At 46.6% G+C, this 26,578-nt stretch overlaps 1 protein-coding gene across 1 annotated transcript in view; it reads left to right on the top strand.

Annotated features, from left to right (window-relative positions):
* The window catches only part of SLC2A9 (solute carrier family 2 member 9), a 135,887-nt gene extending 109,731 nt beyond the window's left edge, over positions 1 to 26,156 (top strand). The window contains exons 7-11 of the mRNA XM_073804698.1: positions 3,637 to 3,824; positions 15,851 to 15,961; positions 23,372 to 23,473; positions 25,052 to 25,127; positions 26,107 to 26,156. Coding sequence (XP_073660799.1) covers positions 3,637 to 3,824; positions 15,851 to 15,961; positions 23,372 to 23,473; positions 25,052 to 25,127; positions 26,107 to 26,156 — 527 coding nt within the window. The remainder of the gene's footprint in view (positions 1 to 3,636; positions 3,825 to 15,850; positions 15,962 to 23,371; positions 23,474 to 25,051; positions 25,128 to 26,106) is intronic.
* The last annotated feature ends 422 nt before the right edge of the window (positions 26,157 to 26,578 follow it).

Genomic DNA, 26,578 nt, shown 5'->3' with positions numbered 1-26,578 from the left:
GGTTTGGAGCAAAGCAAGCTTTTCTTAGTATTGGTGGACATCTATGGGGGTCTCCCACCTGGGAGGGGCCTCTGAGCCCCTGTGCCAGGCCACAAGGCTCTCTGAGACCCCCGCTTGACACACTCTTTTAGCAACTTTCAAATATCCAATACAGTGTTATTAATTATAGTCACCCTACTGTCCGTGGCATCCCCAGGACTTGCATATTTTCTAACTGGAAGTTTGCACCTTTTGACCACCTTCCCCCTTTTCACTCACCTACCACCTCCTTCCTCTGACGACCACCAATCTGTTGTCTGTGTCTGTGAGCTTGGTTTGGGGTGGGGAGAGTTAGAGTCCACTGAGATCATAAGTCAGATATCCGTCTGACTTATTTCACTCAGCATAATGCCCTCAAGGTCCATCCATGTTTTTGCAAGTGGCAGGATTTCCTTCTTTTTTTTTGTTTCTTTTTTTTTTTTTTTTGCGGTACGCGGGCCTCTCACTGCTGTGTCCTCTCCCGTTACAGAGCACAGGCTCCAGATGCGCAGGGTCAGCGGCCATGGCTCACGGGCCCAGCCGCTCTGTGGCATCTGGGATCCTCCCAGACCGGGGAACGAACCCATGTCCCCTGCATCGGCAGGCGGACTCTCAACCACTGCGCCACCAGGAAAGCCCTCCTTCTTTTTTAAGGCTGAATAATATTCCATTGTGTGTGGGGGGTGTGTGTGTGTGTATATATATATACCATATCTTCTGTATCCATTCATCCATCAATGGACACTTGGGTTGTTTGATGTCTTGGTTGTTTTCAATGATGCTTGGAGACATTTTTGATTGTCACAACTGAGGGGGTGCTTCTGGCATCTAGTGGGTAAGAGGGCAGGGGTTGCTGCTAAACACCTTACAATGCACAGGACTGCTCCCATCAGAGCAGTCTGATGGGAAAAGTGGCTTCACTTTTCCCAAATGTATTTGCTGCAGAAGTACATCAAGAAGTGTGATTCTAAGAGTTCTCTGGCCCCAGACGTCAGAAGTGCCAAGGTGGACAAATGCTGCTTTCAGGGAAGGCAGTGGGTTTGCCAGCTGGGTTGGTTCAGCTCAGATCAACAAACACGAACTTAGCATCTGCCCTCCAACCGGGCACCAGGAAGTGGGCTTCAAAGTGCTCACAGAAGGTGGAAAGGAGGTGCCGATGACAGTGTGGGGAGAAAGCACCGAGGTGGGAAAGCACAGAGGGCTGTGAGAGCCTAGGCTCCGGCATCGGGAGGGAGAAGTTAGCCAGGCAAGGAATGGCAGGAAGGACATTTCCGGCAGAGGGAAGGGCACGGCCAAGTGCAGAGAACCAAGAAAGCACAGCGTGTGTAGGAAAGCTGAGATGCATGTTTGCACATCCAAGAGAGATGCATGCAAAGATGGGGGCAGCAGGAGAGAAGCTGAAGGAGAGCCATGGACTGGGCCATGGAGCCTGAGCTTCACTCTGCAGAGTGTAGAGGCCAAGGGGCCTTTTAGAATCAAGTGCACTGCTGAGATGGGTGCTGATGCTGCAGTGTGCAGAGGGGGTTATGGTCGGAGCTCCACAGGGCACAAGAAGACTGGACCCAGGAGAGCAGTTATGGACTACTGGGATAGTTCAGGATAAGGTGTGAGAACCAAAGCAGCTTGGCACTTCCAAAGTTGGAAACAGAGTGACGCTGACTGATGATTTTGCCCTGTCAAGTAATTAGTTGTTGCAGGTTGGCTTCTCCAGGAAACAGAGGCTGAGGAGTTAGGAGTACAGACGTTTCCCTGGGGAGTAACAGCTGGGCAGGGAAAGGGCGCAACAGGATTGAGCAGAGGAAGCCTCAGACCACAAGGCCACTTGGCAAGGTCTCTGCCAGCCCTGGAGGGAGCCCCGGAACAACACTTGTGCATTACATGAGTCCCTACTGGGTAAGGATGGCTGGGCCCTTGTACCACAGCCATGCTCCGTCGTGGGCTGGGACCACTATGAGAATAGCATTTCCTGGGCTTCAAAGATGAGATGCATGCCCCTGAAGCTAAGAGCAGGAGGCTGTCGACTAACCAACCTTCTCACAGCCCAGAAGCCAAGTCCTTTCCTGAAGGGAGCCTGAGTGGCGCATCTTCATGTCTGCTAGGCCAGTCGCATGAGATACTCTTCGTCACCCATTCAGGGGAACCACAGAAGGAGGGGTGTGGGACAAGTAGAAGCAAACTTTTTATGAACATAAATACAACAGGGAAGTTAAGTGGATGATTTAAAAGAAGAAGGAGAACAGAACTTTTAAGAGGAAGAAGAGAGATTTTTGCTCCAGGCAACTCTAAAAGTTGAACACTGAATTTAGCTGAGAGCTTCCTGGCAGCCAAGGTGAAAAGGAAAAAAAAAAAAAAAAGAAGTTCTAAAGTTCTCCTTATTTTATATGGAAAGCATGTATGTCAGGGAGGAGAGATAAATATTTTCTTGCCCTAATACTCTAGGATTACTTTGTCACATGAATGTTGCATTTTTGAACTTTGAGAAATACTATGGTTTAGTGCATGCTGCAGAAACATTACTCATTCAGCTGTTTCTTCCACTTACCCTTAATAAATGCTAGGAAAAATATTAAATTACAGCTTACAAAAGAGACATTCTGAGACAGTTTTCAATATACTCCTGGGCTTGCTTCTTGGAGAATCTGGAGAAATTTAACAGTTTTTTTTTTTTTTTTTTCCTACCTAAGAAGAGCAATTTCACATGGCCTGTGATGCAGAGCAGTGTTTTTAGGGATGATGCCCATTGTGTCTGGAATGGAATGTCCACAGGAGCCGTCACCATAGCCACCATCCCTGTAGGAGGATGAATATATAAGTGCTGAATATTTAAATCCATGTTCTAAATGCGTCTCCCCTGATCTGATTATTGTGATCTCAGGGGTCTCATCAGACAGCCCACATTTGTGCATATATCCATGGAGGTTTACTCAATTAAGGGCTTGGTAAAAAAAAAAAAAAAATGACAGGTTCACTGAAGCTGGAAATTTGCAGTGTTCAGCCTGGGAAAGGCCTGAGTCACATGGGTGAGCTTGAATCCTGGGAAGGTTAGCTCTTTGAGAATATTCCAACCCAGATTTCTGTGTTTCAGAGGGGCTGTGGAAAGGACCCTGGAGGTCGTTTAGTTCAATCCTCCTTCTGAAGATAGAATCGACTCCTGGGCATCCTGAGCAAGTGGCGATCAGACCTCTATCTGGATGTCTCCTATGAGGATGAGCACACAGGGCCGGGCAAACAGGAGGTGCTCAGTTATATTCATGAAGCCAGGGTTTAGCATGTGTTACATCACCCAATCATTACGGAGCCATGTGAGGCACGGGGCACTGCTCATCTACCCAGTGGTAGAGACGGGCTTTGCTGTGGGATCGATCAGGAAAGCCTGGTTCTCTCTTGGCTCTTCTCCTGGCCAGCTCAGTGACCTTGGGCAAGTCACTGCATCTCTCAGGGCCTCTGTTTTCCAACTTTTAAACAAAGGCTTGGCACTCCATGGTTTCAAAGATCCCTGCCAGCTGCGTCCCTGACAAGGAGTGTGTCTTGGTTGGACCAACCATCCCTGTGGGACCCAGCCTCAGACACAACGGACATCCTAATCCCACTGAAATCTGTGCTTGTCCCTGTTGGCAGCCTTCCAGACATTCCTGGGCAAAGAGGACGTCTCCCGAGAGGTGGAGGAGGTCCTGGCGGAGAGCCGCGAGCAGAGGAACAGCCGTCTGGTGTCCGTGCTGGAGCTGCTCAGGAGTCCCTCTGTCCGCTGGCAGGTCATCACTGTGGTCATCACCATGGCCTGTTACCAGCTCTGTGGCCTCAATGCGGTGAGCGCTCCTGCCCAAATGGAGGAACCAGAGGGAGGCATGGGAGAGGGGCGGTTCAGGGCCTGGACGCCCAAGTCCCAGCCCCAGCTCTGTGCCGTTGGGCAACCACATAACCTGATCTTTAGTTTCTGCATCTGTAAAATGGGATAACGTAATACTGAAAGAAATAATCCATGCAAGGTGTTCAATAAAGCAGCTAGCCCAGAATTACCCCTTAATAAAGGCTGCCTATCAGTATAATTACTTATCCTTAGAAATACTTAAAAGTCGTATTTCTTAATAAAATGGGTATTAGGAAGTCATAAGTGAGCAACACTGAGATGATTTAAATAAAAGTACCCTTGGCTGGGCTGGCTTCAGTGCCCAACTTGGCCTGAGAAAACCTCAAGGCTTTAAAGAGAAAGTTTCTCGGGGCCTGAGTTGACGTGGGCAGGGAAACCGGAGGAGGGAGTCTTGCATGGGGTTCCCTAACCCTCTGATGGACAAAGCCGCCCCTTCTGTCTTGGGGGCTCCAGAAGGTAGAATTCAGGAATTTGAGGCCTAGGAGGCACACTTAGGATTATTATTATTATTGTCCCTTCTGGAAAAGAGTGGGTTGCCTCCAGGGGTGGTGAGTTCCCCATTCATGAAAGTGTGCAAGCCAGCTGGCCAGCCACTTGGCAGGGATGCATAGAGGAGATTCTTGTACCGAAGCATCCAAACTACCTCTGAGGTCACTCACGTAGCTCAGGACAAGTGTGGCTAGGCCTAGAGGGAGGGAGAAGGGAACTTCTGAAGAGGTCTGGGTAAAATAACTGCCCTGTGTGTATGAGCCTGGCATACAAAAGTCAGCAGGGAGGGTGTTTGTGGGTATGTAGGGGAGGTGACCTGAAAGGGGAGTAATTCCTGTCCGGAGAGGGAAGATGACAGCACAGGAAGTTACAACCACAATGCTCTGCCTCATTTCATCAACTCTTAATTCTTTTCTTGGAAACAGTGGGATGAAATGAAATCATCTCCCTACTTATTTGTTTAACCTTGGTCTGGTCAGCAGAATGAGGGAGCACCTGGGTTAACAGCGTGACCTTGGATTAGTCCTGTCGTTTCCTCTCTTTGTAAGACCAAGGTCATGCTAGACAGTCTCAAATGCACCCTGCCTGTTCTGAGAAAGCAGAGAGAGAATGTATCCACTCTTTAAAGTTAGCATGTGGAGTCATAAAACCACATATGGAATCTGTATTTAACGAGGCATTTAGATTGAGAACCGTGACATTTCTAAACAGAATTCTCTCCTCCGCTGGGACATAATTTTCCAATTTGCATACCCTGTATAACTTTATAAATTCCCCTCGGGTGCATCTATAAGCCCCACTGCATAAGCATAGATGGAAAAAAAAGTCTCTCCGCTCCCAGAGCCAGCAGTGCTGAGATCTCAGCCACCCGCCTCGCGTTGACTGTGTTCCATCTCTTTTCTTATCGTTGTGAGAACACTTAGCATGAGATCTTCCCTCTTAACAAATGTCCAAGTGCACAACACAGTACTGTTAACTCTAGGTGCCATATTGCGCAGATCTCTAGAGCTTGTTCATCTTGCTTTGCTGAAACCTTACACCTGTTGATTAGCAACACCGAGTTTTCCCTCTACCAGCCGCTGGCAACCACAATTCGACTCTCTGCTTCTATGAGTTTGACTATTTTAGATACCTCGTATCAGTGAAATCGTGCAGTATTTGTCCTCTGCGACTGGCTCATTTCACTTAGCATAATGTCCTCCAGATTCAGCCACAGTGTCACAAAATGCAAGATTTCTTTCTTTTTTTTTAAGGCTGATTAATATTGCATTAAATGTATATACTACACTTTCTATATCCACCCATCCATCAACAAACATTTAGGTTATTTCCATATCTTGGCTATTGTGACTATTGCTGCATTGAACGTAGGAGTGCTAACATCTCTTCAAGATCCTGCTTTCAACTCTGGGATAAAAACCCAAGAGTGGAGTTGCTGGATCACATGGTAACTCTATTTTTAGCTTTCTGAGGAACCACGATACTGTTTTCCATTGTGGAGGCACCCGTTGACATTCCCACCAAGAGTGCACTAGACTAGGCTCCCAAGTTCTCCACATCTTCACCAGCACTTGGTGGTAGCAGTAGTAGCAGCCATCCTAACAGGCGTGAGGTGATCTCTTGCTGTTTTGATTTGCATTTCTCTGGTGATTAATGATGTTGAGACTCTTTTCATATGCCTGTTGGCTATTTGTATGTTTTCTTTGGAGAAACGTCTATTCAAGTCCTTTGCCCACTTTTAGAAGCTTTGTGCGGGGTGGGGGTGGGGGGTTGTTATTGTCATTTTGCTTTATTTTTTTCCTATCGAAATGTAGGAGTTCCTTATATATTTTGGATATTAGCCCCTTATTGGGTATATATGGTTTGCTAGTATTTTCTCCCATTCTGGAGGTTGCCTTTGTGTGCTGTTGATGATTTCCTTTGCTGTGCAGAAGCTTTTTAGTTTGATGTAGTCCCACTTGTCTAATTTTGCTTTGGGTGTCATACTCAAAAAATCATTGCCAAGATCAGTGTTATGAAGTTTTCCCCCTATGTTTTCTTCTAGAAGTTTTACAGTTCCAGGTCTTATGTTTAAGTCTTTAATCCATTTTGAGCGAAGATAAGGGTCCAATTTCATTCTTTTGTGTGTGGATATCCAGTTTTTCCAACACCATTTGTCAAAAAGATTATCCTTTCCCCACTGAATATTCTCGGCACCCTTGTCAATCAGTTGACTGTATATGCATAGGTTTATTTCTGGGTTCTCTCTTCTGTTTCATTAGTCTGTATGTCTGTCTTTATGCCAGTACCATACTGTCTTAATTACTGTGGCTTTATAACATATTTTGAAATAAGGAAGTGTGATGCCTCTAGTTCTGTGTTTTCTCAAGATTGTTTCGGTTATTCATGGTCTTCTGTGGTTCCATATAAACTATAGGATTATTTTTTTCTATTTCTGTAAAATATGCCATTGGGATTTTGATGGGGATCACATTGAATCTGTAGATTGCTTTGGGTAGTATGGCCATTTTAACTAATACATATTAAGTCTTCTGATACGTGAACATGGAAGATCTTTCCATTTATTTTTGTCTTCTTTCATTTCTCTCATCAGTGTTTTGTAGTTTTCAATGTAAAAGTCTTTCACCTTCATAGTTAACTTTGTTCTCAAGTATTTTATTATTTTTGATGTTGTTGAAAATGGGATTGTATTCTTAATTTCCTTTTTGGATAGTTCCTTGTTAGTGTATAGAAATGCAACTGATTTTTGTATGTTGATTTTGTATCCTAAAACTTTACCGAATTTGCTTATTAGTTCTAACATTCTGTATGTGTATGTGTGTGTGTGGTATCTTAGGGTTTTCTACATATAAGAACATGTCATTTGCAAACAGTGATAATTTACTTCTTCCTTTCTGACTTGGATGCATTTTGTGTCTTTTTCTTGCCTAATTTCTCTGGCTAGGACCTCCAGTACTATGTTGAATAAAAGTGGCAAGAGTGGGCATCCTTCTAAGACCTTCCTGACCTTAGAAGAAAAGCTTTCAGTTTTTCATCGTTGAGTATGATGGTAGCTGTGGGCTTATCATGTATGTGCCCTTTATTTTTTTGTTTTGTTTTGGGAGGGGTTGTTTTGGGTTTTTTTTAACAAAAAGGGTATATTAAACCCAACTATATCAATAATTATATGAAATGTAAATGGGAAATAATACTCCAAGTAAAAGAGATTATTGGCATGCATCCGAAAGCAAAACTCAAGTGTATCCTATTTACAAGAGAAAAACATTTAAACATAAAGATACAATTTGAAAGTAAAAAATGGAGAAAAGATACACCATGCAAACAGTAAACATGAGAATTCTGGTGTGTCTAAAATAATATAAAACAACTATATGCCCTTTATTACATTGAGGTAATTTCCTTCTATTCTTAGTTTGTTGAGGATTTTTTTTTTTTTTTTTTTTGCGGTACACGGGCCTCTCACTGCTGTGGCCTCTCCGGCTGCGGAGCACAGGCTCCGGACGCGCAAGCTCAGCGGCCATGGCTCACGGGCCCAGCCGCTCCGCGGCATGTGGGATCTTCCCAGACGGGGCACGAATCCGTGTCCCCTGCATCGGCAGGCGGACACTCAACCACTGCGCCACTAGGGAAGCCCCGAGGATTATTTTTAATCTTTAAATCAGGAGTAATACTTCCGGCTTGGCATGGAACCTGACATGGCCTAGATTAAAGAGCTCTGGGCCAAGATCCAGAGGCCTGGCTTTCTGTCTCACTGTGACCACAAAACCTGCAGTTTTAAACCAGACCAGTTGCTTTCCCTTGCCCAGCCTCTGTCTGCTCAGCTGTAATAACAATCAAGCACACACTTACTTAGCACTTAATATGAGCCAAGAGCTGTCTCCATGGCAGCCCTGTGAGCTAGGCATGACTGTTAGGCACAGAAACATTGAGATACTTTCCCTAGGTCACACAGCTAGGAATGGTGGAAAGGGGATTTGAGCCCCAGCCATTTCGCTACAAGGTCTGGGTGCTTAAACCCCGTGCAGGAAGGATCCCCAAGGCCCCCTCAGAGCATCCCCATATGTGTCACTGGGCTGTGTCCTCAGGTCATCCCTAGGAAGCCAAGGGGACAAGTCTGACTTCCATCTTACATACAAAAGGATAAACACTCGTTAGCAGCAAATCCCAGCCTCAGAGCCCAACTGTCCTGTGCTTCAGTCCAGTCTCTCTCCCTGCACCTGCTACCTTTTAATCCAAATAATTCATGACACTAAGGAAGAGAGCTGTCTAACACGGATGAAAAACTTTAAATGTCCTTTAAGACTTGCTCTGTCCCCTTAGTTTTACCAGAACTTATTTGGGGGTGGGAGGACATGGTCCATACGTTAAGACAGTTGTAAATACTGCTAGACATCTCCATTCATCACTTTATTCTGGCTCCAAAGGGCCTTCGGGGTAGGTGGCACCGTCCCCATTTTCTAGGTGAAGAAACTGAGGCTTACAGAGGGTCAAGGACTTGCTCAAGGTCACAGTGGGTGACGCCTGTGCTGTCAAACTCACATGTCCTGGCACCAGGGGCCCTGCCAGTTTGGCCAGCCCATCTCTAAGACCTTGCACTAAACCAGCCTTTCTCGGCCTCAGCACTGTGCACATTTGGGGCTGGAGAATTCATTGCCACGAGGACTGCCCTGTCCACTGTAGGATGTTTTGCAGCTTACCCGGCCTCTCCCCACTAGATGACAGCAGATACAACAATAAAAAATTTCTCCCGACGTTGCCTGACATCTGCTGGGGACAAAATTGCCGCCAGTTGAGAACCACTGCCCTAAACAAGCATTACGTATTGTTCAGTACTTTTTGGCTGAAGAGTCAATGAATGGTTTTCACATACTAGAAAATCAAGTGAAAGTTGAATTTAACATTTAGTTATTTCTAAATTCCTTTTCAGTGTCATATTGGGTTTTCTCCCCTCCTTCTCACAATAGCTTTCAAGTTCTTTTCTCTAAACTTAGACTTGTCACTTAAAATTACTTATTTTATGCAGCTGCCTTCCTCCTGAGCAATTTGTCGTTTGCACAAAAAACAGGCTTTTGTGCAAATATTTAGTCTCTCTGACACTGCTCCCCTCCCCCCAACCATCCTCGAGGATGGAGACCCTTCCCACGGTGCCTGTGTCTCCAGCAGCCCGTGGCATATGGGAGGCAGCTGAGTGTTTAGGAAGGCAAAGAGTATGGGGTGAGAAGAACAAGGGCAAGGAGGGCACTGTTTCTACCAAGTCCTTGGGTTGATGAAAATTGGACCGACTGCCAAACCTGGTGCAAGGAAGCCATAGTTTTCTTGAACCTTCTGGAATCTTCTGGAAGGTCAAGGATGATGATGATGGTACTCTTATCTACCTTGGGTTGCCCTTCTTTCTTCTGGATTCCTATTTTTTTTTTTTTTTTTTTTTTTTTGTGGTACACGGGCCTCTCACACAACTGTCCCATGTTCTCCTTTACCAAGGGGCAGTCACATCTCCATAGAGAGATGGAGATCTTCCAAAATGATACCCATTATTTGTTATGCACCAATTAGAGAAAAGATGCTTTACTTCATCATTTAAAAAACTTTCACAACAACCTTGAAAGACAGAGTATGATTACCTTCTTTCAGAGAACGGAGATTTCGAGACGTGAAATCATTTGCCTCCAGACCCACAGGTCACCAGAAGCAGCGCTGGGATCGAAACCCCGGCTTGTGGGCCTCTCAGAATTGCTGTCCCTTCCACCCCACCATCTGCATCAGTGGCTGAAGACCACCAGGCAACCAGAAAAAGCATGACTGTGTCGGGATGAGGTCAATGCAAATCACAGTCCACAGGAGGGTCCTCTGGGGGACACGCTCCAAACTTCCTCGTGCCTCCGTGTTGTTCAACGCCCTCAGACTGCCAGATCAAATAAAACTCAGTGGAAGCAGATGCAGAGAGTTACCTTCCGGCTCTGTAAGGTGAGGCAGAGAGAGGGAGATGGCTTCGTGAAGCCAGCAAAATGAGGCCAACGGCTTGTGTGATGTACAGGCCTTCCCCATGGCAACAGGACCAGCCCAGCACGTCCTCCCTGCAGGCCCTGGATGGGGAGAGGGTCCAAAGGGCCGATTTCTGCCTGTCATTGCAGAAATGCATTTAAGTATAAGATGACTGGAGGGCCACTTACAACTGTCCCTGTGAGCCCATAATGTGGGCTGTCTTCACCGTGACTCTCTTCACTAACGTTTAAACCTGTCAGGGATGCTCCTGGCAGTGTTGCTACAAGGGAGAGCTGGAAGCAGGGAAGAAAGGGGGTTGGAAGGGGTGTGAGAAGCCAGGAAGGAGCACCACGCAGGAGGCCGGAACATAGCTTCCACGGAGAACGCATATCACATGGGATCAGAGGCTGGAAGCTTCTGGAATGTGAGCAGGTCAGGGTGTGGGGTTCAGAGCTGAAGCTGAGAATGATACAAATGTCAGATCCACCTTTGCAGCAGGGCAGCTGGGGGTGGAAAGGGCCCAGAGAGATCGCTGACTGTTGAAAATCCATGAATTTGGGCAAAGAGTAAGAAAGGCAGCTAAACTCTTCTGATCTAACCCTGAAGGTGTGCTGGGGGATCAGTTACCTTCAAAAGGAGAAGAGATCATATAAACAGATCCAGTGGAGACTAAGGCATTTTGGAATTATTTTAGCTTCTGTCAGAGCCCTAAGAGCTTTAGGAATTAATGAATTATCAGGAGCTACTTCCGTACTCTATGGACATGACAGCAAAGATAGAGTCTAAAATTCTAATTTATCAGCTCATTCAAATGAGAGGCAGACACAAGCAGGAGAGTCTTTGTTTTACGTGAATATTTTTTTAAATAATATTTAATTTTATCTTATTTATTTTTGGCTGCGTTACATCTTTGTTGCTGCAAGCCGTTGCTGCACACGGGCTTTCTCTAGTTGCGGCGAACGGGGACTACTATTCATTGTGGTGCGCAGGCCTCTCATTGCGGTGGCTTCTCTTGTTGCAGAGCACGGGCTCTAGGTGCGCAGGCTTCAGTAATTGTGACTCACAGGCTCAGTAGTTGTGGCTCGCAGGAGCCAGAGCGCAGGCTCAGTAGTTGTGGCGCATGGTCTTAGTTGCTCTGCAGCGTGTGGGATCTTCCCGGACCGGGGCTCAAACCCGTGTCCCCTGCATTGGCTGGCGGATTCTTAACCACTGCGCCACCAGGGAAGTCCCTGTTTTACGTGAGTATTAAAACCAATTTTTGCCACCAAATGCATCAATGCCCACAAGCTCAGAAAAATTCATGCAGTAGTTTTTACTGGAGTCTCTGGATGTGTCTATAACTTTATGAAGAATTACTGATTTACTAAAAAATAAACTTTTGAATTTAAAGAAATGCGAAGTGAGAGCTGTGAGTTCAGCTTTACTGGGGGCTTACTGAGGGCTATAGCCCAAGAAACAGCCTCTCAGATAGCTCTGAAGAACTGCTCCAAAGAGGCAGCGGGGGAGATCAGTATATATATGATTTTGGTGAAGGGGGTACGTACAGTCAAGCACACATCTCAGTAGAAGGTTGCTGCTAGCCACAAGGAGCATATGTCTCGTCAATGATTTTAGTGCTTTTCTAAGTATGAGAAAATGCAAGAAATTGGGTTCATAAAATTTTCTCTCAAAAACATCTATCTGAAGGCCTGTTCTGCCAGTTTTCCCAGCGCACAGAGTGTCTCATTCCTGACCTCCACCCTGAACTGCTTTCAGGGAGTGTTGAAGGTCAATGACTGCAGTGGCTAATGACGTAACCCTTGTAGAGCCAGGTGGCGAGAGACATTCTTTAGCTGGCAAAACCATCTGTAGATATGAGTAGGTCCTAAATTATAACTTCTCCCCCAATGTGTGGAAGGTTTTTTTCCAACCAATGCTGGTAAAAAGACAAATCTATAGAAACAAGACCTTTCTCCAGAAACAAAGAACCAGATGCAGAGAACACACCCAGCTACAGTCGAGCCTGACAAGTTATAAGCAACAAGCCCTAATGTTTCTGCTTAACGATGATCAGTTTATAAATGTTCCCAAAGCCCTTCAAGGCAGCACGTTTTCTTGTCAGATTTCATGTATCAAGACTGCATGGTTTTCTATCATTCAGCAAACTCTTGCTTTTCAAGGAAATGGCTAGGATTGGGAGGACACAAATGATTTATGTTCAGCCTATCGATCCAAAACTTTAGATCAATGAATAGTGACTTACCCAGTTCCTGACATCTCCCAGGAAGGGCGTGGTTATCCTCTTTTGACCAAGGAGGAGAAGGAATCTCAGCAAGGCAGAGGGAATTGCCTGAGGTCACACAGGTAGTTCAAGATGCAGCCAGGTCTCCAAACTCCAAATCAGTCATTGTCGGATGCCCTGTGAGTGTCTGTTAGGGTTAGGTTTGGCCTCATGTGGCAGAAGCCTCAACAGTGATCTAAACAATATAGGTCTTCTCTCTCACATGAAGGAAATTAGGAGGGCTGGTACAGCACACCCAGGACCACACACAGTGGTTTGCAGAGGGCAGTCTTTATTTATGCCTGTTATCCTGGAATCATTATTAACACACTCCAAAATGTCCAGGTTTGAATTACGCTAGTGAGTATGGACACAGTCTCCTCCTTTTTACATATGATAATGTATATATGTCCATGCCACTCTCTCACTTCATCCCAGCTTACCCTTCCCCCACCCTGTGTCCTCAAGTGCATTCTCTATGTCTGTGTCTTTATTCCTGTCCTGCCCCTAGGTTCTTCAGAAACATTCTTTTTTAGATTCCATATATATGTGTTAGCATACAGTATTTGTTTTTCTCTTCCTGACTTACTTCACTCTCTATGACAGACTCTAGGTCCATCCACCTCACTACAAATAACTCAATTTCGTTTCTTTTTATGGCTGAGTAATATTCCGTTGTATATATGTGCCACATCTTCTTTATCCATTCATCTGTCGGACACTTAGGTTGCTTCCATGACCTGGCTATTGTAAATAGAGCTGCTATGAACACTGTGGTACATGACTCTTTTTGAATTATGGTTTTCTCAGGCTATATGCCCAGTAGTGGGACTGCTGGGTCATATGGCAGTTCTATTTTCAGTTTTTTAAGGAACCTCCATACTGTTCTCCATAGTGGCTGCATCAATTTACATTCCCACCAACAGTGCAAGAGGATTCCCTTTTCTCCACACCCTCTCCAGCATTTATTCTTTGTAGATTTTTTGATGATGGCCATCCTGACTGGTGTGAGGTGATACCTCATTGTAGTTTTTTTTTTTTTTTTTTTTTTGCGGTACGTGGGCCTCTCACTGTTGTGGCCTCTCCCATTGCGGAGCACAGGCAACAGATGAACAGGCTCAGCGGCCACGGCTCACAGGCCTAACCGCTCCGCGGCATGTGGGATCTTCCCGGACCGGGGCACGAACCCGTGTCCCCTGCATCAGCAGGCGGACTCTCAACCACTGCGCCACCACGGAAGCCCCTCATTGTAGTTTTTTTTTTTTTTTTTTTTTTTTCGGTACGCAGGCCTCTCACTGCTGTGGCCTCTCCCATTGCGGAGCACAGGCTCCCGACGCGCAGGCTCAGCGGCCATGGCTCACGGGCCCAGCCGCTCCACGGCATGCGGGATCTTCCCAGACCGGGGCACGAACCCGTGTCCCCTGCATCGGCAGGCGGACTCTCAACCACTGCGCCACCAAGGAAGCCCTCATTGTAGTTTTGATTTGCATTTCTCGGATGATTAGTGATGTTGAGTGTCCTTTCATGTGTTTGCTGGCAATCTGTGTATCTTCTTTGGAGAAATGTCTATTTAGGTCTTCTGCCCATTTTTGGATTGGGTTGTCTGTTTTTTGATACTGAGCTGCATGAGCTGCTTGTATATTTTGGAGATTAATCCTTTGTCAGTTGCTTCATTTGCAAATATTTTCTCCCATTCTGAGGGTTGTCTTTTTGTCTTGTTTATGGTTTTCTTTGCTGTGCAAAAGCTTTTAAGTTTTATTAGGTCCCATTTGTTTATTTTTGTTTTTATTTCCATTTCTCTAGGAATTGGGTCAAAAAGGATCTTGCTGTGATTTATGTCATGGAGTGTTCTGCCTATGTTTTCCTCTAAGAGTTTTATAGTGTCTGGCCTTACATTTAGGTCTTTAATCTATTTTGAGTTTATTTTTGTGTATGGTGTTATGGAGTGTTCTAATTTCATTCTTTTACATGTAGCTGTCCAGTTTTCCCAGCACCACTTATTGAAGAGGCTGTCTTTTCTCCACTGTATATTCTTGTCTCCTTTGTCAAAGAGAAGGTGACCATATGTGCGTGGGTTTATCTCTGGGCTTTCTATCCTGTTCCATTGATCTATATTTCTGTTTTTGTGCCAGTACCATACTGTCTTGCTTACTGTAGCTTTGTAGTATAGTCTGAATTCAGGGAGCCTGATTCCTCCAGCTCTGTTTTTCGTTCTCAAGACTGCTTTGGCTATTCGGGGTCTTTTGTGTTTCCATACAAATTGTGAAATTTTTTGTTCTAGTTCTGTGAAAAATGCCATTGGTAGTTTGATAGGGATTGCATTGAATCTGTAGATTGCTTTGGGTAGTGTAGTCATTTTCACAATGTTGATTCTTCTAATCCAAGAACATGGTATATCTCTCCATCTGTTTGTATCATCTTTAATTTCTTTCATCACTGTCTTATAGCTTTCTGCATACAGGTCTTTTGTCTACCTAGGTAGGTTTATTCCTAGGAATTTTTCTCTTTTTGTTGCAATGGTAAATAGGAGTGTTTCCTTAATTTCTCTGTCATATTTTTCATCATTAGTGTATAGGAATACAAGAGATTTCACACAATCTCCTTCTAACTTCCTGCTCCAGCATCTCAACTGGGGCTTTCTTACCATAAGTGTTCTATGTATAGTTATGCAGCTTGTGAGTTGCAGAACTCTCAGGAGCTTCATTCATGTTGTACCCATTATAGATTTATTATGACAGTTTCCAGTGGATGACAGTAAAATGTCTTGTGGATCAGGGACCGTATCTAATTCTCACAAAGTTACCATGGGGGCTAAAAGCAGTGCTGTCCTGAGGTCACCTAGTGTCCCAAGAGGGCTGCTGAAGCTCTAGCCATCACACTCACCATCCTGAGAGCAGAAAGGAGGAAGGGCAAAGAAGAGATCACACCTCTTTCATGAATATCTCCTTTTAAGGAGAATTCCTGGAAGCCTTACCAATAGTTCTGTTCATATCTCATTGCCACACTTAGCTGAGCACATGTTGCTCCCAGTAATGTAGACATTCTGTTAGTATTGGAGAAAGGGAAAATGTGGGAGAAAGGAGAAAATAAGTGGTCGGCCAAGCCGCATAGCTCCACCTTATGCCTCTGGATTGAGCAGCAAATCTCAGAGACCACCTTGTACCTGAATTTAATTTAGAAAATAGATGCCTCTCACTGACCCTCCTGCCTTCTTTTTCTCTCCTGCTTTATAGATTTGGTTCTACACTAACAGTATCTTTGGAAAAGCTGGAATCCCTCCGGAAAAGATCCCATACATCACCTTGAGCACAGGTGGCATCGAGACTTTGGCTGCCATCTTCTCTGTGAGTAAACTGAGGGTTATTCCTGAGAACATCATGGGGGGTTAAACAGAGCTGCAGGGACCCCCAGGTAACAAGCGCATGAATTTAAAGAAACATGCCCTTTGTCACTCCGAAGTGTCTGAATTTGGGGAGTTTATAATGCAGTTTATCACTGACGTTTCACCCATCTAGAGAATATTCTTATCTACATCTTGTTTCCCTACTGTCTTCTTTTCAATAAGTAGTTCTTTTCTTTGAACTCTCACTTAGTCCCAAATGACACATTGTGGTGAGCCCCCTGTAGAGAGGGCCATATCTCCCTAGGAGTCCAGATCAGAGTCCATATGAGCCTAAGTTCTGTTGCCATCACTTTAAAACCATTAGCTGTCATCACCACCCCAAACATGTAGGAGTTTGCAAGGCAAAGAAAAGGAGAAAGTACACTCCAGTCCATCAGTCCATCAAGAGGGTAACTTATTAATAAGCAACAGTGTCCAAAAGAAGAGAGACGTAGAGCTTGTCACTTTTTCTCAACCTTTGATATGTAAAATAAACATACGGGGGGCGTGGGGGGGTGTATAAAACATTAGGGAATTTCAGAATCTAGCAGAAATTGCAGAGGTTTTGCAAACAGACCTAACTGGAGTTGAATCCTGGCTCTGGAAATTCTTGGCTGTGTGATGTTGGACAATGCACTCAACCTCTCTGGTCTTTGGTTTCACCCTTTATGAGCTATTCCCTACCTTGACCTTTTATTTCCACTCTTGCTCACTGATTTGCACTGACAAGATTGACATCAGTGCAAACAGGCAGAGGCTTCCAATTGTATTTCTGACTCATTTCTGAAAGAACACTTTATTTTGTTCCCTACTCTTAATGGGGCATTCTAACAAGATGCTTTTAAAAACGGATGTCATAAGAACGTAGAGACCTGATGTTCTGCCTCCCTCTTCCACTCACAGTCTTTTGTTAGAGGGACAATATCTTGATGTTTCACAATCTGGAAGTTTCTCAAAATTCTTGTCTTGAGTTATAGACTCTACCCAACTGTTATTATTAATTTTTACATTGATCATCAGGAAATCACAGTCAGTCTGGAACGAAAGTCATGTGGAAATTACAGTGTTTGTTTTTTGGATTTTCCCTTTTTTGTTTGTTTGGTTTTTTTTTTTTTGGTAAAGTATTTTGTTATGAGAAATCAGCATGAGCTCATTAGGGTAAATTTGTAAAATACAGAAAATAGAAACAAAGAAGAAATCACCTACAATCATACTATCCACATAAGTTTGGCAAAATCTCTCCTTGTGTTTTCTTTTTTTTTTACATAAATTTATGTATTTATTTTTGGCTGCGTTGGGTCTTCGTTGCTGCATGCAGGCTTTCTCTACCTGCGGCGAGCAGGGACTACTCTTCATTGTGATGCGTGGGCTTCTTATTGCAGTGGCTTCTCTTGTTGCAGAGCACGGGCTCTAGGCGTGCGTGCTTCAGTAGTTGTGCCTCACGGGCTCTAGAGCGCAGGCTCGGTAGTTGTGGTACACGGGCTTAGTTGCTCTGCAGCATGCAGGATCTTCCCAGACCAGGGATCGAACCTGTGTCCCCTGCATTGGCAGGTGGATTCTTAACCACTGCACCACCAGAGAAGTTCTGCCCCTTGTGTTTTCTATACATCGATGGCTGTATAAATCTTACTCAGTGTAATCCTATGTATAGACTAATTTTAACTCCACTTTTGTTCACATAAACTTATGTCCAAATGATTTTCCATCTTATTATTTGTTTGAGTAAATTTTTATTGAAGTATCACATATGTACAGAAACATATGTAGATCGTCACCCCCTCTGAATTAGCACTAGTTGTGAAAGCTGTATCGTTCTTCAGAAATTGGCTATACAGCAATTTCCTTAACCATTGTTTGCGGGGTAGGGTTGTTGAGTGTCTCTGCTCAGAGCCTGGATGGCAGAGCCACGCTGCCTGGAATCGGTTCCCAGCTGTGTCCCTTTTAAGCTGTATAACTCCGATAAGTTATTCAACAGCTCTGTGACTCGATTTCTGCATTTCTATAATAAGGACACCATCCCTGCCTCACAGGGCAGGAGTGAAGATTAAACAAGTAGACACAGTGATGCAAGCAATGCCTGGCACTGACATATGACTCAGTGAGTGTTAACTGTTCTTGTTCTATTTAGGTAGGTTCCCATTATTTGTCATCTTAAATAAGGCTGTGATGGACGTTCTCACAGAGAGCAGGACTTTGCAGAGTCTCTCTCGATCTTTCCGTAGTTGAGGAAACCAAGACCAGAAGCAATGACTTACCCAGGATCACACAGCAGTAGGTCAGAACCTGAGGGCGTGGGGAGCGCTAACATCAGGGCCCCTCTGCTCCCCAAGACCCTTTGTGCTCTACCTGAGATCTCAGGAACGTGCACATCAGTCCTGGAAGTCAGGTGATTGCCCCCATTTGAAAGAGGAGCAAACAGAGGGAGTGGGGATGCTTCCACCCTCGGTCTCTCTGACTCCAGAAACCCCTGCTTCTGGTCCCCACTCTCTGGCTGGTAGATCATCCTCAGTAAAGTTGATAGTCTTTGATGAAGTACTTCTTTCAAGGACTAATCCCAGGAAGGAGGTAAATGACTGGGAGAGAAAGAGAGGACCTTTCTAAGATCAGAACTGGAGGTCACAGCCTCTGAAGAGTCTGCCCGCTGCTGCCTTCAAGTCTGGATCGTGATGGGCCGTGGTCATTTGGATCTTGTGCATTCTAGAGGCATGGGCACCTTCAGTGGACCCAGAGCAGGGATGGCGGCTTCATAGTGTTGGTGGTGGATTCATTCCTCCATGCGTTCATCCATGCCACAAGCAGCTGCAGGGCACCTATATCATGCTTGTGCTTGGAGGTCACCAGTGATGTTATCATGATCTAAGGAGAAAGACCCAGAAACAGACACATGCCACATGCAATACTGGGATGAGCTCTCCTGTGAGGGGGTCCAGGAGGGCTTCCTGGAGGAGGGACCCAGGAGGCTGAGAGTTGAAGGGCCAGCGGAAGTTAGCCAGGTAAAGGAAAGTTTGTTCCGTGGCCCTGTGTGCAAGGCCCCAATCTGCACTCCCTCCTAGTTTATCTTCTAAAGGAGATGAAGATGCAGAATCGTCCATTGGAAAAAAGTGGTAAAAAAAAAAATGGTAGCATTTACTCTAACCCCTTAGTTGAGTTGATGCTGCAGCAAGAACATCAGTTTGGAAAAACAGCTGCTGGAAATTCATGAGATTAAAGTCAACATGAAGCTGGGAGTCTGGGATGGAACAATGTGCTCGGGGAGAAAGCGTCTGGGCTCTAGGGCGGCTCTGAATTCAAATCCTAATCAGCCTTTTCCCAGCTGAGTGGTTTGGGGAAAATCACCAACATCTCTGAACGTATTTGCTCATCTTTAAAATGGGTACATAACCATACCCACCTGTGGGAGGCAAAATACTGTCTCCCCAAGTGTCCACGTCCTAATTCCTGGAAACACGAATATGTTATTTTATGCGGCAAAAGAGGCTTTACAGATGTGATGAAATCAATGGTTGGGGGGATGGGGAGGTTACCCTGGATTATCCGGTGGATCCAGTGTAATCACAAGGGTCTGAAAAGAGGCAGGAGAGCTGTCGTTAGACAAGGAGATGTGATGACAAAAGCGGAGGTGGTGTAATTGTTGACTTTGAAGGTGGAGGGAGGGGCCCCAAGCCAAGGAGTGCAGGCAGCCTTGAGAAGCTGGGAAAGGCATGGAACAGACCCTCCCCTAGAGCCTCCAGAAGGGAGGCAGCCCTGCCAACAACTGAGTTTTGCTCCCTAAGACCTATTTTGGATTGTGGCCTCCAGAACTGGGAGAGAATAAATATGTGTTTCTTTAAGCCACTAAGTTTGTGGTAATTTGTTACAGCAGCCAGAGGAAACTCATGCACCACCTTACAGAATTTCTCATGGAAACAAAACTCAAAGTGTATGAAGGCCCACTGGACGGTCCTGACAGAGTCAATATTCAGTACATCCCTTGCCCATTCCAAAGCTGTTATTACCTTGTTTCCAAATATACGTATACTATTTCTTCCAACCCTGTGAGGTAATTGCCTATCAAAAGGACTTGCCAAGTTTTTTTTTCTTTCTTCTTACTGAGATTTTTGACGGTCTATTAAAATGGCTTTGGGCCTTAATAACATTGAGAAAGATTTTTGGTCATTTGATCTGCAATTAATTTCACATCCTGGCATTGCTTGTCAGCTCGGGCAGCTGTAAATGATTGCCATCTTGCAGAAGCAGCTGGTTTTCCAAATCGATGTTCTCGCCGCAGCCTCAACTCTCTGATGAGTGAAGGTCCATGGAGTGTCGTTCAGGCCACACGAGCCTGAGGGTTGGCTGCCACGCGGGGCGGCGGCTTGTGGAGCACGAGGCTCATTCCGCTGAGTAGCTGGGACGCTGGGCTTTTTTTTTTCTTTTTTCTCTCTTCTTTTTTTAATATTTTGGCCACACCACGTGGCATGTGGGATATTAGTCCCCCAACCAGGGATCGAACCCGCGCCCCCTTCAGTGGAAGCGCAGTGTCCTAACCACTGGACTGCCAGGGAATTCCCTGGGCTTTTTTCAATCAGGGGAAATAGAATTAACATAAGCCACTCTTGACCCCTTACTCATAACAGGAAGTTTTTGCAGTTGTCAGGAATGGACTGTGCCATCAAGCTGAAGTTAAAAAAAAAAATCTACTGGTTTCCACCATCCGCTCTGCTTCCCAACACATGCCACAATTTCACCGTCAAAACCTTTAGTATTCTCTGCTGCATCTCGAGCCCCAGATCCAGTACATGCTAGAGGAGAGAGTGGGTGGAGGTGATGACGCAGAATGGTGTGGTCCCCTGGCCCTGCGCTTATCAGCTGGGTGACTGTGGGCCCGTTACTTAGCCTCTCTGGGCCCCAGTTTTCTCTTAGGGAAAGTGTGGGTAAGAACAAATCCATACTCCAACAGATATTATCATGAGAATTATATGGTAATTCTCAGTGCTTGGCATGGAGCAGACACTTAATAAGTGTTCATTATTTTCATGGGCTGAATTGTGTCCCCTGAAAATTCACATGTTGAAATTCTAATCCCCAGTACCTTCATATGTGACCTGATTTGGAAAGAGGGTCATTGCAGATGTAATTAGTTGAGATCATACTGGAGTAGGGTGGACCCCTCATCCAATATGACTGGTGTCCTTATAAAAAGGGGGAAATCTGACACAGACACAGGACATACCATGTGAAGACTGAAGTTATATCACAAAACCCAAGGAGCTGCCAGAAGGTGGGAGAGGGGCCTGGGACAGACCCTCCGCCACATCTTCAGAGGGAGCCTGGCCCTGCCAGCGCCTTGGTCTCGGACTTCCCGCCTCCGGGCCTGTGGGAAAAGACATTTCCATTGTTCAAGCCACCCAGTTTGTGGTACTTTATGACGGCAGCCCGAGAAAACTAGTACAGTCATTGTTGGTGATTAATATTCCTGAAGAGAACCAAACACGTGTTATAGGTAAATCTGATCATGCCCTGCTACCGCCTACAAACCTGGAAGATGAAACTGGCCAGACTGTCCGTTCCTTCAATATTCAGCAAATGCCGGTTGAGCCCTTACTCTGTGCCAGGCCTGGGTCCTGGTGTGTGGGAGGCATCAGTGACCAAAAGAGACACACAGGTCTTTGCCCAGGAGAAGGCGAGCGCACGGTGGGGAGGACCAACAGTAACAAAGGCATTGGTGGTCACCTGCATGGTGGTTAGAAGGTGGAAGATGCAGTGACGAACAGCAGAGCAGAGAATCCGGATTGAGAGGTGGGATGGTTGCCCTGTTAAATACTGTGGTTGGGCTCGAGGGACAAGCGAGTTGTCTGTCACCCAGATACTTGGGGAAGAACATTCCAGGTGGAGCGAGCTGCCAGAAGGAAGGCAGGGCAGAGCCGGCCTGGTAAAGAGGAGGGGTTGGAGGGCGGATTAACTTGGGGTGGGCAGGTCTGTAGGGTTGGGGGCTCCATCCTTCAGGAGCAGGGACCTTCAGTAGAGGGACACAGCCAGCCACAATGTGCCTGTAAGAAGGGATCCGGGGGACCATCACCTGGTCCCATTCCCTTCCTTCCCTCCTTCTGATTTCTTACGGGCGCCACGTTTGCTGATACCCCCTGGGGGCAGGGGGCGAGGACACCTGTTGATCTGGGCCTATGGGTCGTCCTCCAGGACACAGTGGATCTGGAGAGGCCGATGGAGGATGTCTAGAGCAGGCTTTGCACGGGAGCAGGGATGTGTCTGCAATTAGAGGGACAGCAGGGGGCGCTGGTGGGGCTGGAGGGGAGCGGGTGTTGAAAGCAGATGCCATGTTGCGTTTGGGAACATATGTGTACGTATAACTGATTCACTTTGTTATAAAGCAGAAACTAACACACCATTGTAAAGCAATTATACTCCAATAAAGATGTTAAAAAAATAAAAGAATCTCTTTGGCCACTGTAAAGAAAATCGATGTGGGCAGGGGTGGTGAGGGCAGAAGCAGGGAGAGAGTGAGGATGCTCGAAGAGGCTGCTTTGCCCCGTGAATCGTCAGAATGAATGTGCACTAAAGCTGGCCTCAAACCTGAGTTCAGTTAATCCTCCTCTACATGGGGAACTCTTCCATTGATAATAACGATTCTGCATCGCCCCCCACCTACTAAAAGATTAAGTCCCGAATTTATCTAACAACGGTTCTAGGAACTTAGCAGAGGGAAGGGGCCACATCAAACAAAAGCAAAACTGGATTTCTCATTTGGCCCCCAAACTCTCTGGAAGGCGTGAGTGGGTGCCCTGGGCTCCATCCAGGTGGGCAGCGCCCACCAGAGCTGAGAAATTAAAATTCAGGCTAAGCAGCCTTTCATATCCTGCGCTTACATCATCATTTGAGAAGCGCTTACGTTAACCTGTTGCCTGGTGGGAAGTCTGCATGTGGATGTGGGGATTCTCCTGGTTCTGAGGGCTCATCCTCATGAGAGGGGTGTCAGAAGGGGAGCCAGTAAGGGGGGATCCAGAGCCAGGGCCCCGTGTCCCCAAGCAGACAAGCAGTTTTGCGCTGGGAGCCCATTTCCCTGAAGTACCCCTCCCATCCACTCCCGACTCTGATAATACCTTTTATCGGGTGGTTCTGTTTCTGAGTCTGGCCAAGGGCATTCCCTGCACCCCACTCTCTGGCCCCCAGGATGTGCAGCTGTGACTTTCTTCTCCCTCCCTTTCTTCCGCTCTCGTGAAGATCATTCCTCTGGCTGTGGCAGGGTAGAAACTGGCCAAGCGCCTCCAGGTCAGAGCCATCCTTTAACAACGACCCCATTGCAGTTCCAAGCATCATGGTCCCCTTCGCTCGCTGCTAGAAGGGGAGTAATAACCGTCTCTCTCTGACCCTGACCTAGGGCTTGGTCATCGAGCGCATGGGACGGAGACCCCTCCTCATTGGTGGCTTTGGGCTGATGACCCTCTTCTTTGGGATCCTCACCGTCACGCTGACGCTGCAGGTGAGAGGACGTGTCTGTCGCTCCCCAAGGGAGCACAGCATGGGCATGGCTTCTGGCTTCGTGCTCTGGGACTTTCAGCTTGGGAGGTCCATACAGTCTACAGACGACTCTTGTAATGCAGAGTTCCCAAGGGCATCTTGGCTCTGAAGCTGCTGGGCACCCCTGGGGAGGGGGTTTAGTAATGGGTCCTTGAACTGGGGGGAAAAGAGATACAACTTCTGGTCCTGTCGCTGCCACTAGTGAGCTGTGTGACCTCGGGCAAGATATGTCCCCTCCTGAGCCTCAGTCTACCCATCTGTGGAATAGAAGAGATAGCACTAGATGAGTCCTAAGATGCCTCTTGCAACTCTCACATTCCAGCTCAGGGTGGCTGGCGCTGCCGTGTGAGGCACCTTCATGCCTCATATCGACACCTGTGGGGACCAAGAGGGGCTCTGGAGCCAGACCGCCGGGTGGGAATCCTGGCTTTCCCACTTACTCTCCATGAAACTTTTGGCAAGTCACTTAACCTCTCTGCTCCTCGGGGCCCCATGTCTAAAATGGGACAGTTATCCCTGTATCCAGGGGTATCGTGAGGATTAAATGGGAAATGCACTTAAAGCACTTGGAACAGTGCCTTGAGCATAATAAGTGCTCAGTGAATGTATATTTGTGGGGATGGATAGAGCCATAGCTAATTCTTATGAAAGTGGTATTTTTTTTCCTTTCATGGTGATGAGGAAACCGAGGCATATATCTAAATGAATAAGCTGCCCAAGGTTTCACAGCTGGTGAATGGCAGAGCTGGGATCAGACCCCAGGATCTTGGGGTTTCCTCTGCCCCCCGCAATGCTCAAGGCAGCCTGCATTAATTGAGCACTTACTCGGTGCCTCGAGTCCATCTAGGCCCTATGGGAAGCATGATGCAAGGTCACAGTGGTCAATAAAACTTTGCATTTTTCAAAAACAAACCCCTAAATGGAGAGTTGCACGTGTTGGTCATCTGCCAAAGGTCTCAATGTCCCCCACGTCTTTAGAAAAAGGCAATATTACAGTAATTCCCCTACATATGAACAAGTTCCGTTCCGAGAGCACGTTTGTAAGTACAGTTTGTTCGTAAGTCCAACAAAGTTAGCCTACGTACCCAACTAACACAATCGGCTATACAGTACTGTACTGTAACATATTTATAATACTTTTCACACAAATAATACATGAAAAACAAACACAAAAAATAAAGAAAACATTTTTAATCTTATGGTACAGTACCTTGAAAAGTACAGTAGTACAGTACAACAGCTGGCGTCCAGGGGCTGGCATCCAGTGAACAGGCAAGAAGAGTTACTGACTGGAGTATGCTGGGACGATGCTGACTGCTTCACAGGCATCATCTCATCTCATTCTGACATCTGTAACATAGGCGGATGGGATGGCTTAAGGGTTATCATCATCCCCATTTTATGGACGCTGAAACTGGGGTTCAGAGGTGTAAAGTGAGCTGCCTCAGGTCATGCAGGTGGACTAAGGAGAAGCTGGGCTGGGTACCAGGTCCTCCAGCACAGCTGCCTCCTCACCTGCCCAACGGCTGCTCTCTTGCAGGACCACGCAGCCTGGATCCCTTACCTGAGCGTCGTGTGCGTTCTGGCCATTATCGCCGCCTTCTGCAGCGGGCCAGGTAAGGCACCCCTCCTTCCTCACATGCCAGCCCAGGCACTCATGGCACCATCAGGGTGGGGTGTTCTTATTGTATGGATAGAGAGCTCGGGGTCTGGGGAGGGGCAAGGGCCGCTGGGAGTGGAGGGGGAGGGGAGGGTCCCCATCGATTTAAATGCAGTGACCGCCTTGGTTTCCATCCAACCGATGGTAGGTAACAGGCTCACTCAAAGATGCATAGATGGTAACATACAACAACACCGCAGCCATTAACAGCTGCGAGAGCTGGGAGCCAGATTCACTAGTTTGGGATGAATCGAAGATACTCAAGTTACAGCCCGTGCCCACAGAGAAGCTACAGTTTAGTATGGAAGGTATAATGATAGTTATAATAATAATGGTAATGTCTCAGATTTATTCATCACTGATTATGTACTATACTTGGCCACGCACTTGATGTGTGTTAACTCATTTAAGGCTCGTGACCGCTCTAGAGAAGCCAGAGATGGGAAGCTTCTTGCACAGAGCAAGCGGCGATGGAATTGCCCACCCCCCAGGCCCTAACCACCACCTTACACTGTACCTGCCTGAGTGTGGAGTCTGGAGTACTCTGAGCCTCAGTTTACCCAGGACCCACCTTCAGCCCCAGCTCTGCCATTTCCCTAGTGAGCAAGTCCTCTGCTCTCCTAGGGCCTCAGTTTCCTCATCTTTCAAATGGCCAGGGGAGGTGAGACTGAGGGCCCTGCCACCCCCAGCTGGGGGTCTGTGTCCCACAGGAGCCCAGTCAGAGGCCACGCTGGGGCTGGGAAGATGGTGTGGGGAAGGTCTGATGACTGTACAGATCTCTCCGGGAAGCACTGCTGTGGTTCTGATTTGTTTTGGTTTTTGTGTTGATGAAAACAAGTTTCTATCAGAACAAATGGACCCAAATTTCTCTCTCCCTTTGCACTGCTGATTTTCATGGGCTGTCACGTTCCGAACCCTGTCACATTTGTCCCCAGCCATGACAACAGAAGGCTGTAATGAGATGGTGGAGAGGGCTGTGGAATGACTGGGGGAGGGCGTCAGGCACGCACACCTGTGTGCACACGCATACACGTGCATGCACACACACATACACACAGTGTGCTGTGATGATGAGATGGCCAGAGGAAGAAGGCACCTTCCGGGGGAGCAGCTAACGACAGGAGGACAAACAGGGAGCCCACGTTGCAGTTAAAGGAGATTCAAGGAGGGATGTGCTCAGTCCCATGGGGCCTCTGCACTACCAGCTCCACGGGCAGTAGTCACATTGGTACCCCTGGAGGTGGGTAGCCAGTGGCTCCATGCAAGGCCTGGGGACACTGGGGAGGAAACCCAGGGGGACAGTCTCTGCTCTCACGGAGCTCATAGGCTGGTGTGGCCATGTTACCGGGGATGTCATCCACCCAGTGAGGCCTGTCCTGACCACCTAGTATACATGCACAAACACAA

Source organism: Tursiops truncatus, chromosome 5 (genome assembly GCF_011762595.2).
Source record: "Tursiops truncatus isolate mTurTru1 chromosome 5, mTurTru1.mat.Y, whole genome shotgun sequence".
Classification (NCBI taxonomy): Eukaryota; Metazoa; Chordata; class Mammalia; order Artiodactyla; family Delphinidae; genus Tursiops; species Tursiops truncatus.
The sequence above is the reverse complement of the archived record's forward strand: the minus strand, read 5'-3'. Positions and strand labels throughout refer to the sequence as shown.